The sequence below is a fragment of the Monomorium pharaonis genome, chromosome 6, assembly GCF_013373865.1.
Source record: "Monomorium pharaonis isolate MP-MQ-018 chromosome 6, ASM1337386v2, whole genome shotgun sequence".
Classification (NCBI taxonomy): Eukaryota; Metazoa; Arthropoda; class Insecta; order Hymenoptera; family Formicidae; genus Monomorium; species Monomorium pharaonis.
In genome coordinates, this window is record NC_050472.1 from 7,079,542 (window position 1) to 7,097,509 (window position 17,968).

At 30.6% G+C, this 17,968-nt stretch overlaps 2 protein-coding genes across 3 annotated transcripts; one reads left to right on the forward strand and one right to left on the reverse strand.

Moving 5' to 3' along the window:
* Positions 1 to 2,390: 2,390 nt before the first annotated feature.
* LOC105834010 (ATP-binding cassette sub-family A member 3) lies at positions 2,391 to 11,017 on the reverse strand. The gene is made up of 15 exons (XM_036288424.1): positions 10,826 to 11,017; positions 10,246 to 10,375; positions 9,975 to 10,172; positions 9,614 to 9,714; positions 9,357 to 9,521; positions 9,036 to 9,252; positions 7,657 to 7,830; positions 6,684 to 6,961; positions 5,404 to 5,563; positions 5,187 to 5,317; positions 4,266 to 4,421; positions 4,012 to 4,083; positions 3,779 to 3,917; positions 2,765 to 3,011; positions 2,391 to 2,526 (listed from the first exon to the last, which is right to left on the reverse strand). The coding sequence occupies exons 1-15, from the start codon at positions 11,015 to 11,017 to the stop codon at positions 2,391 to 2,393; spliced, it is 2,496 nt and encodes an 831-aa protein (XP_036144317.1).
* A 1,879-nt stretch (positions 11,018 to 12,896) lies between these two features.
* Positions 12,897 to 17,454, forward strand: LOC105834011 (short-chain dehydrogenase/reductase family 16C member 6-like). Of its 2 annotated transcripts, XM_036288795.1 has the most exons (8): positions 12,897 to 13,109; positions 13,396 to 13,554; positions 13,666 to 13,803; positions 13,922 to 14,116; positions 14,390 to 14,519; positions 14,583 to 14,700; positions 15,520 to 15,645; positions 17,215 to 17,454. In XM_036288795.1, exons 2-8 carry the CDS (start codon positions 13,396 to 13,398, stop codon positions 17,324 to 17,326), a joined length of 978 nt encoding a protein of 325 aa, XP_036144688.1. In that variant the 5' UTR covers positions 12,897 to 13,109; the 3' UTR covers positions 17,327 to 17,454. The 2 variants fall into 2 exon arrangements, with proteins under 2 accessions (XP_036144688.1, XP_012531647.1); XM_012676193.3 differs by lacking the exon at positions 12,897 to 13,109 and having other exon boundaries at positions 13,118 to 13,554.
* The last annotated feature ends 514 nt before the right edge of the window (positions 17,455 to 17,968 follow it).

Below are 17,968 nucleotides of genomic sequence, written 5' to 3' on the forward strand. Positions count from 1 at the left end.
AGGCTCACTCCCGGCTCACTCCTCGCTCACTCCCGGCTCACTCCTCGCTCACTCCTGGCTCACTTCTGGCTCACTCCCGGCTCACTCCTGGCTTATTCCTGGCTCACTCCCGGCTCACTCCTTGCTCACTCCCGGCTCACTCCTCGCTCACTCCTGGCTCACTTCTGGCTTACTCCTGACTCACTCCCGGCTCACTCCCGGCTCACTCCTGGCTCACACCCAGCTCACTCCTCGCTCACTCTTCGCTCACTCCCGGCTCACTCCTCGCTCACTCCCGGCTCACTCCTCGCTCACTCTTGGCTCACTCCTGGCTTACTCCTGACTCACTCCCGGCTCACTCCCGGCTCACTCCTGGCTTATTCCTGGCTCACTCCTGGCTCACTTCTGGCTTACTCCTGACTCACTCCCGGCTCACTCCCGGCTCACTCCCGGCTCACTCCTGGCTTATTCCTGGCTCACTCCCGGCTCACTCCTCGCTCACTCCCGGCTCACTCCTGGCTCACTCCCGACTCACTCCTCGCTCACTCCCGGCTCACTCCTCGCTCACTCCTGGCTCACTTCTGGCTTACTCCTGACTCACTCCCGGCTCACTCCCGGCTCACTCCTGGCTTATTCCTGGCTCACTCCCGGCTCACTCCTTGCTCACTCCCGGCTCACTTCTCGCTCACTCCTGGCTCACTTCTGGCTTACTCCTGACTCACTCCCGGCTCACTCCCGGCTCACTCCCGGCTCACTCCTGGCTTATTCCTGGCTCACTCCCGGCTCACTCCTCGCTCACTCCCGGCTCACTCCTGGCTTATTCCTGGCTCACTCCCAGCTCACTCCTCGCTCACTCCTCGCTCATTCCTCGCTCACTTCTCGCTCACTCCTCGCTCACTCACTCGCTCACTACTCGCTCACTCACTCGCTCACTCCTTGCTCCCTCCTCGCTCCCTCCTCGCTCACTCCTCGCTCACTCCTCGCTCACTTCTCGCTCACTTACTCGCTTTCTCCTCGCTCCCTCCTCGCTTCCTTCTCGCTCACTCCTCGCTCACTCCTGGCTCACTCTTCACTCACTCACTCACTCTTCACTCATTCTTTACTCACTCACTTACTCACTCACTGCCAACCAGTCAGCCAGTCAGCCAGTCAGTCGCTCACTCGCTCACTTCTGACTCACTCCTTGCTCATTTCCAGTTCACTCCTGACTCACTCCCGGCTCACTCCCGGCTCACTCTCGGCTCACTCCTGGCTTATTCCTGGCTCACTCCCGGCTCACTCCTCGCTCATTCCCGGCTCACTCCTCGCTCACTCCTGGCTCACTTCTGGCTTACTCCTGACTCACTCCCGGCTCACTCCCGGCTCACTCCTGGCTTATTCCTGGCTCACTCCTGGCTTATTCCTGGCTCACTCCCGGCTCACTCCTCGCTCACTCCCGGCTCACTCCTCGCTCACTCCTGGCTCACTTCTGGCTTACTCCTGACTCACTCCCGGCTCATTCCCGGCTTATTTCTGGCTCACTCCCGGCTCACTTCTCTTTCACTCTTAGCTCACTCCTCGCTCACTCCTCGTTCACTCACTCGCTCACTCCTCGCTCATCTACTCGCTCACTTCTTGCTTACTCCTCGCTCACTCCCGGTTCACTCCTCGCTCACTCACTCGCTCACTCCGTGCTCTCTCCTCGCTTCGCGCGTGCTACTTAACTTTTTATTTCTTACTTTTTAAAAATAAATTACAACAATAAATGTATAAATAATATTTAACAAATTTGACAGCTGTCAAAATTGCAATGACAGCTACTCTTGCAACACGAAGTATGCGCAGCGAGAGAACCAATCGGCATCGCGGAAAAGCGACAATAATAAACTTCGAGAAATGCGAGCAATTGACTTTACATGCCTTTTTTTAGATAGGATATCTGTACGAACAAAATAATTTTTCTTTCTTTATACTGGGAGGTAAATTAACTTACGTCGTATCAAAGAATGTAAAACTGCCCAATTCTGTGATCATAGTTGTCAGAGTGAGCGTAATAATTGCCAAGGTTATCTAAAATTGTTTAATTATTTATGAAGATATAATTTATAGTTTCTTTTTTCCGCATAACAAAAAACTTACTGAAAACGCGTACATTTTCCAAGACGAAGCAATGTGCAATAATTTCTTGTAAATCATTGCGAGAATTTGCTGACGCCGTAAAGCATTATTAGTCAATCGCTTCCATGGTTCAGCTGAAAATTAAATTTTATATAAATTTAATTAATTAATTAAGAACGTAATGTAATTAATGTATTTATAATATCTATCCTCAACATTACATAATTTTTAAATTATTTTACACAAGTTATTATTGATAAAGAAATTTTGATTATTGATATATATATTTATTGTTATTTATTATATTTTATATTTTACAACTCGAGAGATAATTGTGCCAAAATTTTACCTGACTGTAATAAGTGCCGCCGCCTTTGTTGCACAATGAGTTCGTACTTATTGTTAGGTATTTTTACGCAACGCTCCTTAAATTGGCTTTCCAAACCTATTCTAAGTACAAAAATAATTAGCGTTGGTATAAGCTGGCCTAAAATTTACTTTTATATTATTTACAATTAAAAAATAAAATAATTATGATTTGTAAATAATTTTATAAATTAAAATAGTATATTTTAGTTAAATATATATATATATATATATATATATATATATATATATATATACAATGTGGGAGTTTATTGTTAATAATTTCAAATTAAAAATAAACGTTGGAAATAAACATTTATACCTAAGGAATTGACCCTCAATGCTAGCAGCACTCAATGCAACTGACACTATTTTCAATTCTTCCTTGTTCAATTCTAAATGTTGGAGTAATTTAGTAAATCGACTATCCCTGGGCACGTCGAATCTTATTACTAAACCCATCGTGCTTCGCAGAGTAATTGGTTCTGCTGAAAATTCTTGTATTTCCACACGAATCCGTTCAACATTGCAATCTTCTTGTACTAATAAACTCAGAACGTAACCGATTCCTATTTCAATTAATTTTGGAAGAGTTTAAATAACAAAACCAAAAAATTAGATTAACTTACGTCTTTAAACTATCTACTTTAATAAATTAATTCTATCTTACATATTTATAATCCATTTTATATTAATGAGAGATTGATTGATTGATTACAATATGGTTTAGGCGGAGGGTATAACCCTATACGGGTCTCAAGAGTAATATGTACATGGTAACAAACATAAAATAGAATAGTGGTACAATTAAAAGAAAAAGATACAAAAAAATTGATAGAGACAGCAATACGTATTAGCAGAATAATATGGAATAAGTAAAACATAGATGAAAACAATGTTGTAAAGAGTATGTAAAGAAAAATATGAGTACTAACAAAGGGAAAAAAGAATACAAGAAAGCATAAGTAACAAAATTGAAATAAGTAGGATAAAGCATAATATGTGTGTCTACTGTGCTATAAAAAGAGCGACAAAAGAATAGTAGCGGAAGTAAAAGTACAATAATAGTAATAATAATGGAAGAATGACAAAATAATATGAAACAAGAATAGCAAAAATGATACAAGTAGTAATACAAAAAACATGCCACTTAGACGCAATAAAAGTCTACTGATTGAGTGAGAGGATGTTCGCTGTAGTAGCGAGGCCCTCGACTTCTACTCGGTGAGCCCAAGCCACACTGTTGCGTAGAGAGAGAGAGAGAGAGAGAGAGAGAGAGAGAGAGAGAGAGAGAGAGAGAGAGAGAGAGAGAGAGAGAGAAATAGTTAAATCTTACTATATCGACGATTCAGATACATTTTCGATCCATAACATTCAATCTTTCCGTTTGCAATAATAGCGATTCTATCAGCAAGAAAATCTGCAGCTTCCATGGAATTTGTTGCCATTAGTATTGTCTTGTCTTTTCTTATATCCTGTAAAACGGTATTGCGTATTTCACACAATTTCTTTATTATATTTTATTACATATTTTATATAAAGCTATCTACTTAAAGAAAATCATTTTACCATAAGTAAATCCCATATCTGCCTTTTGTGTTCAGGATCGATACCGTATGTAGGCTCGTCAAGGATGAGAATCTGTCAGAATTAATATTATAATAATTTTTAACATATATATATAATTTACTAAGTTATTTTAAACTAAAAGCAATATTGTTTTAATTTATCAATCACCATTAATTTTATTAATTTTATGAAATTTAATTCTTGGATTTATAGTATAATTCATTATAGTTAAATTTATAAATCAAATAATGCACCTTAGAGTTGCCAATAAGTGCCAGTGCTAGACAAATTCTTCTTTGTGCACCAAAGGAACAAGATTTTGCTTTCGTATCCTTCACATACTCTAAATCAAGTTGTTTTAATAGCTTTAATGCTTCCCTATAAGCATCCGTATAAGTCATTCCTTTCATCTAAAAAAAGAATTGTATTTTGTAAGAAGTATCGAATCAACTTTAAAAACTTTAAAAATTCTATAATAATAATTCTGATTATATACATATTGTACTTGAGTTTAAATTTATCTTTTTTCGTAATAATTTAAAATATTTATTTAATAATTGAAAAATTACTTGTATTAATAGAAATTTAAATAATACTTCAATATATAATATTTAAAATTTGTTGTAATATTTAACATATTTTTTAATAAACAATAACAAATAAATGTTTTTAATAAGTTTTTATATGTATATGTAATTTGTGTGTGATAAGTTAAATATTGATATGTAATTCAAATGTGATTTGTGTAAAAATGTATTGTAGAAATATGTACACCACAATTATTTTATATAATGTTAAGCAAATAACATAATTACATATATTTTTCTCTACATTTTGTTTGCGTAATGAATTAATAGGTTACTAAAAAAAGAGACAAACAATTTACTTTCAAATATTAAGTCAGACCAATTATCAGCAAACTAGTTTTGATAATATTTAGATCAATGTCTTACTCTAAATTTAATATACGCTATTGGCTATTAATTTTTAAAATATAAAAAACGTAGATTCTTAATTAGAAAGATTTACAAATTAATACTTTTTACATTAAATAATTATTTTAAATACATTATTAAAATGTTGATTTTGAATTAAAAACATTAATAAAACTTAATTCGTAAAACATAAATTATCTCCGTCTTATTATCTACGTTTTATTAACAAAGCATTTTTACCATGCCAAATATATAGAGATATTGTATCGTCGTTAAATAATTCACTAATAAATTTTCTTGCGGACAATAACCGAGCGGATATAGTGATCCGTTCTCCAAGTAAACATGGCCATGAGTCGGTTTATACATTCCTGTCACATATCATACTTTCATTAATAACCGTACCAAGTCCTATAAAAATCGATTAATTTTCATTACTTCAATTATTTTTATATACCGATTATCATCTTTAACAAACAGCTTTTGCCAGAACCATTATGACCGAGAATGACACTGAATTCTTGATGATAAAAATCAATCGTTACATCGTTTATAGCCGTAATGCGTTCGCCAAATCTGCCAAATTCCTTTCTGACGCATCTCACTCGAATAGTTGGCTGTTATTCATACATGTAAATTAATTATATAAGAAATCTAAGTATAATTGAGTACAATACAATTGAGAAATATAGGTAATTATTACTATGAAAAATATTGGATTCACGAAAAGTTACTGGAAATTATTTAAAAAATAACCTTAGATTTAATATTATACACTATTAATATAAATATATTTCTTGTAAGGTCAAATATTTTTCCATAATAATATTAATGCCTCGTAAAAATTTTTTTTTTCTTGATCTTTATATGACAAATCTGTTTTTTTATTAAATAACAATTATTTCTTAAAAGCAATTTAAATGTCGATAAGTATTTTTATTGCTGTTTATATTAGTGATTTTGAATTATTTTAATTTAACATATTAATTTAAAGAAAATAATATATAATTTTGTATCCACAAAGTAGTAAAGGAAATGACAAGAAATGATAATTTATGAATACAAATTTCTAAATAACACTGATATAATAATAAAAATAATTATATACACAGAATAGATTTTATATTTCTTGTATTTAAGATGTTAAGTAGTGTCTTAAGATATCATAAACTAAGCACAGAGAGATATTATGAAAACTGTTAAACCGTCTGGTAGAGACATTTTCTAGCATTTATATTTTTAAAGTTTTATTGATAGCTTAAGAAATATAATCTAAAACCAAAGTAGTATGTCAGTATTGATCTTTCTCTATTATTATTTTAAGGCTTTTTTTACTTAAGGTATTTTAAAAATAAGAATTAATTATGTATACCAGTTAATAGTTGCTTTAAATAAATGTTATATCGGAATTCATATTTGCATGTGCATTTGCGAGACATAATGGCATATGTACCTTTATGTATGATGGAGTATGTTCCACTGCTGACCAATTAGTCGATCCTCGGATCATTAAATCGTTATTATCATAAATCTGTTTCTAAATAATATAGTTGTACTTTTACGATTTATAAAAATTACATTTATAAACATTTATAAAAATTACTTTTTATATTATATTTTTAAAAATAAAAAAAGACATACGTAACAGAATATTATTATGTAAACTTTCTTTATGTAACATAATTAAAAAGAATAATTGTTTTTATAATATTAAAGTTATCAATTTCTCTCATTTACCTTACATAAATAGTACCAAGGTTTTGCGCTGCCAAATTTCCCCGGATTAATATTATCTAAGTATACTGCTAGCAGATACCAGAAAATAATATGCAATAACCACGCAAACAGACTTATACCAATAGGAATTTTTTCTGCTGCGTGAATGATATCGTGGGGGTCCCGTAGCATTATCAGTTCAGAAAGCCATCGTGGCCATAAATACGAAGTAGGACTACTGTAGTTCTGCGGTTTCACTTTTCGCCAAATATTTCTTAAATCTTCGCTTTCATAGTCACCTATTAGTGTAATGCGCACTTTACCGTTATACACATTTCTTATTTATGTGATATATCTGTGTAATGCAATTATTCTTACTCGAAAAACATTTTTATATTAAATTTCTTAAACTGTCTTTTAAATTGTATACATATGATTACAAAAATTATACATTATATTTTAGACTTAAGTCTAAAATATTTCTTAATCTTTTATTCTTATACATTATAATTTATATTTACATGCAATTTATATTACAAATGCAAATAATTTATTCTCTTGGAATATAAAACGTATAATTTTAGTATAATAGAATATAAATTACTATTTAAAAGATTAGGTCACTCGCTGATCACAACTATGATTTAAATATTGTGCTAACATGTCTTGGATTGTAATTTGTGTAATACGCTTGAATAACTTGCTCGAGAGGAATGCGCATTATGCAATTTCACATAAAAAACTTCCTTATTTTGCTTGCCTATATGTTTGCTATTCACTTGTGTTTATTTGCACATAAATTTGATAAACAAAATTTATAAATAACAAACAAAAATTTTATTTGTAATACAAAAATATATATTTTTAAATGTAAATAAAAAATTTGTTTTTGTATTTGATTTTAATCAACGCAATGTTTAAATAAAAATTAATTTAAGCATTATTTTACATAAATAAATCATTATATTAAGTTAAGTTGAAGAGATTGACTCACCAAAATCCGTGCGGATCGTGAAGGCTATTATTCCATATAGCAAACCACTATGGGGCAAAATCAGCGAACTGATCTTCCACAACATAGATTCTCTTACCAAGAATTGATCCAAAATAATAGTTAAGTGCGTCAAAAAGAGCCAGAACACAATCGATGTGAGCAATGCTTTTGTAGCTATAAACAAAATAAGGCTTAATGATAATAAGAATAAAATTTTTGAAGATATATAAAGAGAATTTGTTTATTAGAATTTACTCTCAAAATTATGGTAATAGATTAACAAGGACATGTATATTTTATAACGGAATGTACAATATTAGAACGGATTTCTTACGTGTCCATTTTATTCAAGCGTGACTGGGGCAATTCTTAATTAATGTGACATTTTATTCATATATGTCAATATCCTTTATATAAATAGAACTGGAAATAATTATTATAAAACAAACGGACCACATCCTTTATAACGGACATTATAAAGGATGTGGTCTGTCATGTAATATCAATGTATATTGAAGCGGACGAAATAAACAAAATCATGGCAACGCAATATGGCGCGACCGCGCGACCGGTAGCGATAGCTTTGTCGTTCACTGTTACAGCAGTCTGTTAATTAGCTTGTCTACTTTACCGGCCGTTCTCTTCCCAGTTGTAATAAATATTTTTATTGCTAATTGTTGGTGCTAATTATGGGTGTCGATCGACGCGGTAACCATCGCGGTAAATGTACGGCATGTGATTGCGAATTTGAGTTGCCTCCCGCGGATGATAACACAAATGTGTGCTTCTTTTGCATTATTCGCCTTTACATGAGCGTGTGGAAACGAATAAAGAAGCACACACTTGTGTTATCATCCGCGAGAGGCAACTCAAATTCGTCGCAATCACATGCCGTACATTTACCGCAATGGTTACCGCGTCGATCGACACCTATAATTAGCACCAACAATTAGCAATAAAAATATTTATTACAAACTGGGAAGAGAACGGCCGTTAAAGCAGACATTAGTCCGTTCTATTTATAAAGCACATTATAATGTCCTGCGTATATAATTTCGTTTTAATTTCACACTTATTTAAAGTGGAAAAAAAAGTCTCACTTTTTTCCGTTATAGTTCCGCGGAATTTAGAGTGGATATGTTTTGCAGTGATAGAATATTAGTAAAATTTAGTCAAATTATTTAAAATTTTATTATGTAGATATTAATAAATTAGAAAAATATTATATAAAAATTTTTTAATGTTATTTCATTCACTATTATAAACTTGAGGATAAAATGTAAAATTTCTTCCGTGTAAGAATTACGATGTATTTATAAAAAAATGTATATACTTGAATATCTTGTGAGACTATTACTCAGACATTTCGAGTAACTTACAATGTTCGAAAAACGTGCCAATGGTGAACATGAAAAGTGCCGAGAGTATATTGTACATCATGATAAATATAGCTGTGACTAAAGCGTTTGCGCCCGAAAACACGGGAGATAGGAGGATCGTGCATGCGATTGTCACAGGTAACAGGGTGATCATAAGATAATTGATCCATCCGACGTACAACATTGCGAAAGACATATTTGTTAATCTCATAAGACCCTAGAGTAAGATCGTTATTAGCAACAGGTACACCGTACGAAGACGTAAGCATGGCGCACAAAATTATATACATTAACTAAAAATTAATTTTGTTGGACGCTCACTCTAAATCCAGTTTCTTTATCGTGGAGTGCCTTTCTTAACGCTGTTGCTGGCAGTAAAAGGAAGGCGATAACCATCGCGTAATAGATTATACTTATGTTGGGCCGAATAAGGTATGGTAAGATTAAAAAGTTGACTTTATAATAGGGAAATCGGCCGACAGTCAGCTGCGAAGAAAAGTCTACTTTTATTAATTATTTTTTATGAAATTAATTATTTAAATCAGTTCTATTGTAACTTCGTTGTGTGAAGTACTTACGTTATCAGCGATTCTCGGTAGCGTCGGATTTGTCCACATCTCCACGAAGGATTTCTCAATTGCAATTTGTAAAGCCATGAAACCACTTAACACATATGGATCTTTGACATGAAACAATTTACAGAATTTTCTGGTCACTTGCGTTTAAGGGGTGCAAAATTAAATTGCATTATCATTACAACTACACTAATAAGTGATATTTAATGTAAATTAAGTTTAAATTTAAGTAATTTTAATTTTTAGTGTAAATAATTTTTTAAATACAAAATGCAGTTTAGTATAGAATTTATTTTATAACTTCATATTGATTAAAAATTATCCAAAGCTGTAATGTCTACTTATAAATATCTGTTTGGTATACCTTCGTGGGTAGGTTCTTCCTCTTGCATCATAATCATTCGATTCTCGCCTATTTCGGAAGAACGTATTTTATAATCTAAGACTTTTGGTTTTCCAGATGTGTGTTTGTTAATCTCAAATATCGCCCATAGTACTTTGGAGGTGTCATTTCTCGCGTAACGTGAACGCACGAGACTAATTTCGCTGTCAGCTGCTTGAACTGATGCGCAATATGTAACCTTGATTTTAATTTCTTTTTTATACAAGTGTGTTTGTGGGATATGTCATCTTACTATTTGTACGAAGCATTTTCGCGGCTTTCAGCATCAACTCGTCTACAAATGTATTTCTCGGAGCATACCAACATTGCACGTCCTTCGGCAATTTCCCTAGGAGATCATCTTGACTGTATCGCTCTAAATCCTTTATGCAAAATATAAAAGAAATATATTAGAATATGTACAATTATATTAGAATTATTTATAATATTGTTAAACATTTAATATAAAAATATGTACATATATTTTATTACAAGATTGTCTGGGCTGAGCAAGTTTTATTTGTAAAAAATAAAAGAAATCAAGTGAGTCTTATTAAGTTCAGATATCTTATATCGTTCTTATCAGTACTCATATTATTTTAATTTTTTATAATATACAATTTGATATTTAAGGAAACGAATTCTAAAGACACAATAGATGTATAATCTTAATACAGTTAAAAGAATAACTTATATAAAAAATGTAATATGAAGTTTCTATGTAAATATATGTAATATTAAATATTAAAATCATTGCAAATAGGATAATTAAGTTGCATGTTAGTATTGAGATGAATTCTCGTTTAATTGAACCTTATTGCGAATTAGGCTACCTGCGTATGAAGAGCATGCGGTTCAAATATCAAACGAATCTGCAATGTAAAGATAATAGCTATGATTATTTCCAATGCAGTGGTTATCGGGCTGTGCAGTCGCATAAGCACGGCTTTCCACATGAGTATCTGCCATTTCTCCCAGAATGTCCTCAGTTTCGGATGTCTAATGATCCTTCTCATTCTCAGCATTCTTACTTCAAAATAAAATTGCTTGATCAAATGCTTGCGCGGCTTTTTTACAATCTGTTTAGCACAGAGAGAAAGAGCAAAAAAAGCAAGTGTGTTTTCCGTATAATCGAGAAACTGAACATTCCTGACAGCTGTGCTTTTACGCAAGAATCGATATTTTTTTGCGATAAAACAATGTCGATAATGGCTTATATCAATCAGAGGGGTGAAATTATGTGGAAACAGAATAAATATTTTTACAATATTTTCAACGTGCAAATTTTGAGTATATTTGTATATACTTATCTTTTTATAATAAAAATACATTGTTGTAATCAAAAAACTTTCTAACTTTTAAAATTATCAAAGAAATTAAAAAAATTTTAAAATTTTATCAGAAAGATGTTCTTGTATAGTATGTACGCAATATCTTATAATAAATGTAACATTCCGATTCATACATTTTAAAGAATTTCCTATAGTTCTATAAATTACACTTTCAAAAGTTCAAGATTTCAATTTCGCAAAAATTATGAGTCTTAAATAATAAAGCACTAGATGCAAATAGTCGGTAAATATGCACTATCTAAAATTTTTAGAATTCTTTAAATTCTTTGCGAGTCATTCACAGTCAGCATTTACAGTCGATTCTTATTTCAAGGCTATCTTGAGTAATATTTGAAATGCTAATATGGTTGTTGAGAATGATATGATATTTATGATATCTGAAGCCAGTTTTAAATATATATAAAAACCGAATAATTATATATGAATACTAAAGTATATATTTTTCTAATTTTTAAAAATTGGTTATATTTCTGAACACTGATATTTTAATAATTCGAGATTTCAAATTGCATAAATTAAAAGAATCTTAATAATCGACAATTTCTTAGAACAGTATAATTGACAGAAAATTATACTAGGTCTGTTCGTATTGTTTAAAATTCTTCAAAATTTGTGTATTTAAAATGAAATAATTATGTATTCGGACATTGAAGAAAGAGAGAAAGAGAAGATTTTAATTGCAAAGTTTAAACAACATAAACAGAGATCTAATATTAAGAATTTTAAGAATTTCCTAAAAATTGTTTTACACGCAATTTTAAACATTCAAATTTTTAAGTTAAGTCCCCAATCATAAAAGTATAAATACTCTCTCTTAAAAATTGATAAAATATTGTAGTATAATTAGAAGCAAAATAAAGTAAACAGCAACTTTAAATATTTTAGTTCCAAAAACGTTATTATAATTTTAATTATTATCTTCTTTTTAATTTATATTATAATATAAATTCTATAGAAGCAATATTATAATTATAATAGATTACAGTTTATAAGATATTTATAATAGATAAAGTTAATATGTTATTAGCCAAGTTAAGTAAATATTAAATCATGGTTACAGCGGTTTATCATAATTCATGTTTTATGTTTTTTTAATGTTTTTGAAAAAATGTAGCTTAATTGTATTACTGTAATACTAGATAATAAAACATATTATTATAGACTTTAACTAATAGGTTTCTTTAACACAAACATTTTTATTTTAGATTACATCCAGATTGGTCACATAATAAATTTTAATCTATAAATTGTTAATGTAAATAATTTTGTGTGTATGTTTAAAATGTTTTTTAAAAGTTAAATGTCTTCAATCTTTTGATAAAATCTTAAAAGTTCTGAAGAAGACGTTTTTGGCCCAATTCTACAACTTAATTTTTACATCAGAGTTTAACTAACTATGTTTAATAGATGAATTTGTTTTATATAAAATAAATCCTCTTATTAGACGTTGTTAATTAAATCTTTGAGATTTCTAATTTCTTTGAAAAGATTTGGGTACAAATACTAACTTTTTAATGTTTTTAAATTTTATTTTTTTTTAATAACGAATAATAAATTTCGAATCGATCTGTGATTGACAGGTCATATATTGATGTCATGGTAACAAACTGTCATTATTAAATAACACATGCTATTTTCAAAACTGCGTATAACGGCGTTCAAGATTCTTAAACAAACTGGTCTCCCCATCAACGACGTTTCACAGTAGGTAGGAAAGTGATCGGCGAACATTACGGTCTGCTGAGGATTGCGTCACAAAATCGCGGTGCGTTTGCGAGATTAACGAGCGGATTTTTCCATTCTTTTTCTTTGGAATTTCTATTTGGGCATTTCTCTTAGATTTAAATGTAACATTTCTAAACGTTCTTCGAAGAATTGAAATAATCGTGATTCTTAAATTTTACTGCTTCAGAGAATTTTTCTCTGAAAAGATATTATTTTTCTTTTCATTGTATAATAATAATAATAATAATAATAAAATAAATTTTGATTTCTTTTGATTAATTTTATTTTTAACATATTTAGATATATTTTTATTAATCTATTTTAAGATGAAAATCATCCAACGTATCTTCAAAGATATGCAATTACACCGATTACTTCTGGACCTGTCTTTTTTGTCAGCGAAGATAAGTCTGGCGATGATAATCGCAACTTTCAGAATGATTGTACCATTTTCCATGAAACGTTTATTAGGAGAAACCGTTCTTGTAAGTTCGTTCTGCTTTTCAACAAACTGTTCAGAATGTTGCAATAGCTTCAAAATCTATATATATTTGTATGATGTTTTATAAAGACTATTTTATTAAAATCGACATTAGATCACTGGAGCCGGCCATGGAATCGGCCGTGAATTAGCCATCCAGTTGTCCTCGATGGGTTGCATAATCGTTTGTTGGGACAGTGATATTGATAGCAATCGATCGACAATGAGAGAAGTGTCGAAAAATGGTGGAGAGGTAGGGATATATTTAATTTTCCTTTAAATTGAATTTTGTACCTTTTTTTTAAAGGAAGCGTCATTAGGCATAATTAGGCGTTATTAGAAAGTCTGACTGAAATATAATTATATTTTAGGTTTACGGTTTTGTGGTCGACGTGTCAAAGAGATTAGAAGTGCGCGAGACAGTAAGATTAATGAGGAAAGTAGGCGTGCCGGATGTGACAATACTCATTAACAATGCTGCTGTATTATTCCATAAGCCATATTTGAGTCTCGATCCAGATGATGTGGAAAGGACATTCGACGTTAATGTTCTTTCAAACTTCTGGGTATGCCTATAAACTAAATCATATTTACTTAATTGTTGAATATTTATAATATTAAACGCATTTTAAATATTCAACAACACTTTAAGATTATCCTATACATAACATTTAATAATAATTTATACTTACATTTATTTATGCTCTTGAGAGTTAATTAAATTGAATATTTCTATTAGCATTTCGTAAAAATCAGAAATTTATGTCTTTTTTAAATCAAAGAACGAGATTGACATTAAGATGTAGGATAATTTATAATTTTAATTTTATTTTAAATAGACGATAGAAGCATTTTTACCTATGATGTTGCTGAAAGGGAGCGGCCACATAGTAGCGATAAGTAGTATGTGTGGCATTTACGGGGTGTCGCAAAAAGTGGCATACTGCTCGTCAAAATTTGCAGTGAGAGGTATCTCATCAACTAACATTTCACTATTTTGTAGTGAATTTTAATTTGCGCGGCTTTAATTAGGTCTCATGGAAGCCCTTCGCGAGGAGGTACGATTAGATGAGAGGAAACCTAACGTTCATTTCACGACGGTATATCCGTTCTACGTCGATACAGGATTGGCGAAGGATCCTAAATACAGGTGAAATCGTATTTGAAGGTTCGGCTTGATAATAGCTACGTTTTGTAAAAACAGTGTCTATTTACATTACAGCGAGAAAATACGCACGCATTTAATATATGGGTAATGCAATTCTCACGTAATGATACTCATCGTGTTATTAATTAAACGGGTATTTTTTTTAACGTATATATGTTGACGATATCCATGATGAAATAGCGTTTCCGCGCAGACGTCTTCCGGCCCGGTCGCGGTAATTTGCACGCGAGCATCGTATTTATGAAACGAGTCGTCTTTATTCGCAGCAACATAGCGTAATTTTATAGAATGTAATTAGCGCTTAGTAAATGGAACGTTGTCTGATTTATGAAGTAATACTGAAGTTAAAAGAAATTATCTGTGATTCGTGATCTTCAGCAATTTCCAGTTTTTATATTTTAACTTTATAATATTATAAAAGGAAACGTCTAAGTTTGTGTAATTGAGAATCAATCTTGATTCTATCTTATTGTCAGAATATAGAACTTTATAATGTCTCTCTTTTCTCGCAGCAGAAAAAGAATTTACGTGGAACATACGTTTGAAATGCAAATTTAAATAATATTTATATAAAATCAAACGACGACATTACAACGTTAATTGCTGTAATTTTATTACTCAAATATAAAGTCAATAGGAAAATTATTATTACACTATAAGGAGACTAATAGTTTTCTTATCCGTATAATGTCATATGATAAACATCTTTTTACTCTCTACAATAACGCTCTATAAATTACCCTTTTTATATTTGTGACAGTAATGGACTAAGAATAAATTTTAATGTACATTTAATTGCAGATTTCCTTATATCTTTGGCGTCGTAACACCAGAATATGCAGCTCGAGAAATAATTAAAGCTATTCGAAAAAATTATACAGAATATTCAATACCGCGATGTCTTTTTTCTTTAAATGCGATCAATAGGTATGTACCGGAAGAATTAAAAGTCATTCGGTTATCATTTGTTATTATCAACAATCGAATTTGCACACAAATAGCATAAAAATGTTCTATGCTACCTGGAATATTTTTTTATGGAAAGTTTTTTATGAAGCCACTCCTAAACGATTAATATTATTATATAATTTTATATTACATAATATTATTGATGATCTGAAGGCTATATTCAGGAGGCTATATTTGTGCAATATTGCAATATTAATTAAAAATTTTTTTGAAATATATTATGTAACTTATAAAATATTGTGGGCTGGGCATTGTTATAAAGTGAGATATCCATAATTTTATGACGTTCATTTTTAACATTAATAAATCACGTTATCAGAATTGATGCTAAATAATAAAACTTGAATAATTATTTTTTATATTAATTTTACTTACAAGAAAATACTATTTATGTAATTCAGTACAAAATTTGTCTTTACGTAGAAAAATGTTTCTATAGATTTAACAATTTTTTTAAACTAAAGAAATTTATGCATTAGTTTAATTAATTAAATTAACGTTTAAATTAAAAATGTAATTATTTTGATTAATATGTTTAATATTATGTTTTTGAATAATATCTTTACTCTGAGAGGTGTAAATATAATTTTTAAATAATTAATTTTCTATGTTTAAACAGTTTCATAATTTCAATAAAAGTATTATATTACTTTACTAAAATGATACAATTGTATACTATTAAACAAATTTATTATTTTAATAGTGAAATTGTTACATTATCTTATTTATAATTTATATCTACGTTATATTAAAAAAAAAAATCTTTTTAACCTTGAATTAAAATTTATTGTATTAATAAATTATGAGTAGCAGTAAACACTATTGCAAAAAGGATAGAAAGATGAATTAAATTATAGATAGTTAAAATTTGTATGGTCGTATGCTTGTCGTATGCTAAACCTTACTTATGAATTATTAGCGGTTCTCTAAGCTATTTAGAGATGACGGGCATGAGTAGGGACGTCATGCATGAGGCGGTTGTAGAAATGATATTAAATGTAATCGAAGAAATTATTTCATTGAAAAATATTATGAACAATTGTATTTTTTCTGTTAAACAATGTGGTTTAATACAATAAAACTAAAAAGTTTTAATAAAAATAATGTTTTATTTAAAATTATATTGCTTTTGCCTAATATAAATGTAATATAAATGTAAATATAAATCAAACAAAAAAAAGAAAATATAAGAAACTATAAAGAAACGTTTTTCTCTGTACACTAAATTTTGACTTGTTTAATGATCAGACATTGACTTAAATATTTGTCACAAACGTTTTGTAAAATATTTTGCAATCGATATATGTTTGTATCGATTATTTAACAATTCACATTAACAAAAAGGTATTTTTGAAATTTCTCACAGATGTCTTGTCATGTTTTGAGATCTTGCGTTTTTCCAAAAAGTTTGTATAATATATTGATCATCTACAGTCTGGAGGTCGCTTTATCCATAAACGTTCATTTTTTTAATTACGTCACGCGATAACATGTTTGTTAAGATGTCATATATTTCTTCTTTTTCAGAATTGTCCCAGAGAGTGTCATGCGTTTGATATTAGACTTTTTAGCGGATGTCGAGCGAAAACAGAAAGAAAGAGATGTGATGAATTCGAAATTAGATTTGATAAAAGCTTAGAGGCTATATAATAAAGCTTATATTTTTTTATTAGATATACGAATTATACATAATGTATAAAGTTTGTAATATACAACAATCCTTATTCTTAGATTAATAAACATTTCTATTTATATTTTATTTGCATTTATTATTAACATTTTATCTTTAGAAGATTTGAGATCTAGAATTTATTAAAATCTGCAAGAAAATTTAAAAAAAACTTAAAAGTTGAAAAAAAACTTAAAAAAATTTGTAACTCTTAACTTATCGTCTTTTCAAAATCTAATAAAGCTATTCTGGTATTTACGCCGCGTGGGAATTTAGAAGTAAAAAAATTGAAGGAGTGATGGTAATTTGCTCGCAATCACTCTGTTATATGCCTTTATGTTATATTAGTCCTCAGGACATACACCTTATTTGTCCTTATCTATACACATCTAAATTGGTGGTATAAAAGTATATTTAAATATTTTTTTTAATTAAAACTTTAGACTTAAGAAAAAAGAAAATTCTAGGAAAGGTGTTATAAGTATTTTAATTCAAAAGATATTTAGAGGAAAGGAAAGATGTTGTGCTTATTATAGAAGCTGAAGATTAGTATTGTGATTTCAATTTTTCTAATATTAATATAATCATATTGTGAGTTGAATTGATTTCTTC

What these genes read in the sequence shown, in the direction of transcription:
- LOC105834010 (XM_036288424.1), bottom strand. Translation starts at nt 11,017, where the DNA reads ATGCTGAGAATGAGAAGGATCATTAGACATCCGAAACTGAGGACATTC. An exon ending in GGAAGAACCTACCCACGAAG is followed by an intron (nt 9,715 to 9,974) that starts GTATACCAAACA and finishes TTCATGTCAAAG; the next exon opens with ATCCATATGTGTTAAGTGGT. An exon ending in ATCTCTATATATTTGGCATG is followed by an intron (nt 4,422 to 5,186) that starts GTAAAAATGCTT and finishes TTCTTTTTTTAG; the next exon opens with ATGAAAGGAATGACTTATAC.
- LOC105834011 (XM_036288795.1), top strand. Translation starts at nt 13,396, where the DNA reads ATGAAAATCATCCAACGTATCTTCAAAGATATGCAATTACACCGATTA. An exon ending in TGTCGAAAAATGGTGGAGAG is followed by an intron (nt 13,804 to 13,921) that starts GTAGGGATATAT and finishes ATTATATTTTAG; the next exon opens with GTTTACGGTTTTGTGGTCGA. An exon ending in ATGTTCTTTCAAACTTCTGG is followed by an intron (nt 14,117 to 14,389) that starts GTATGCCTATAA and finishes TATTTTAAATAG; the next exon opens with ACGATAGAAGCATTTTTACC.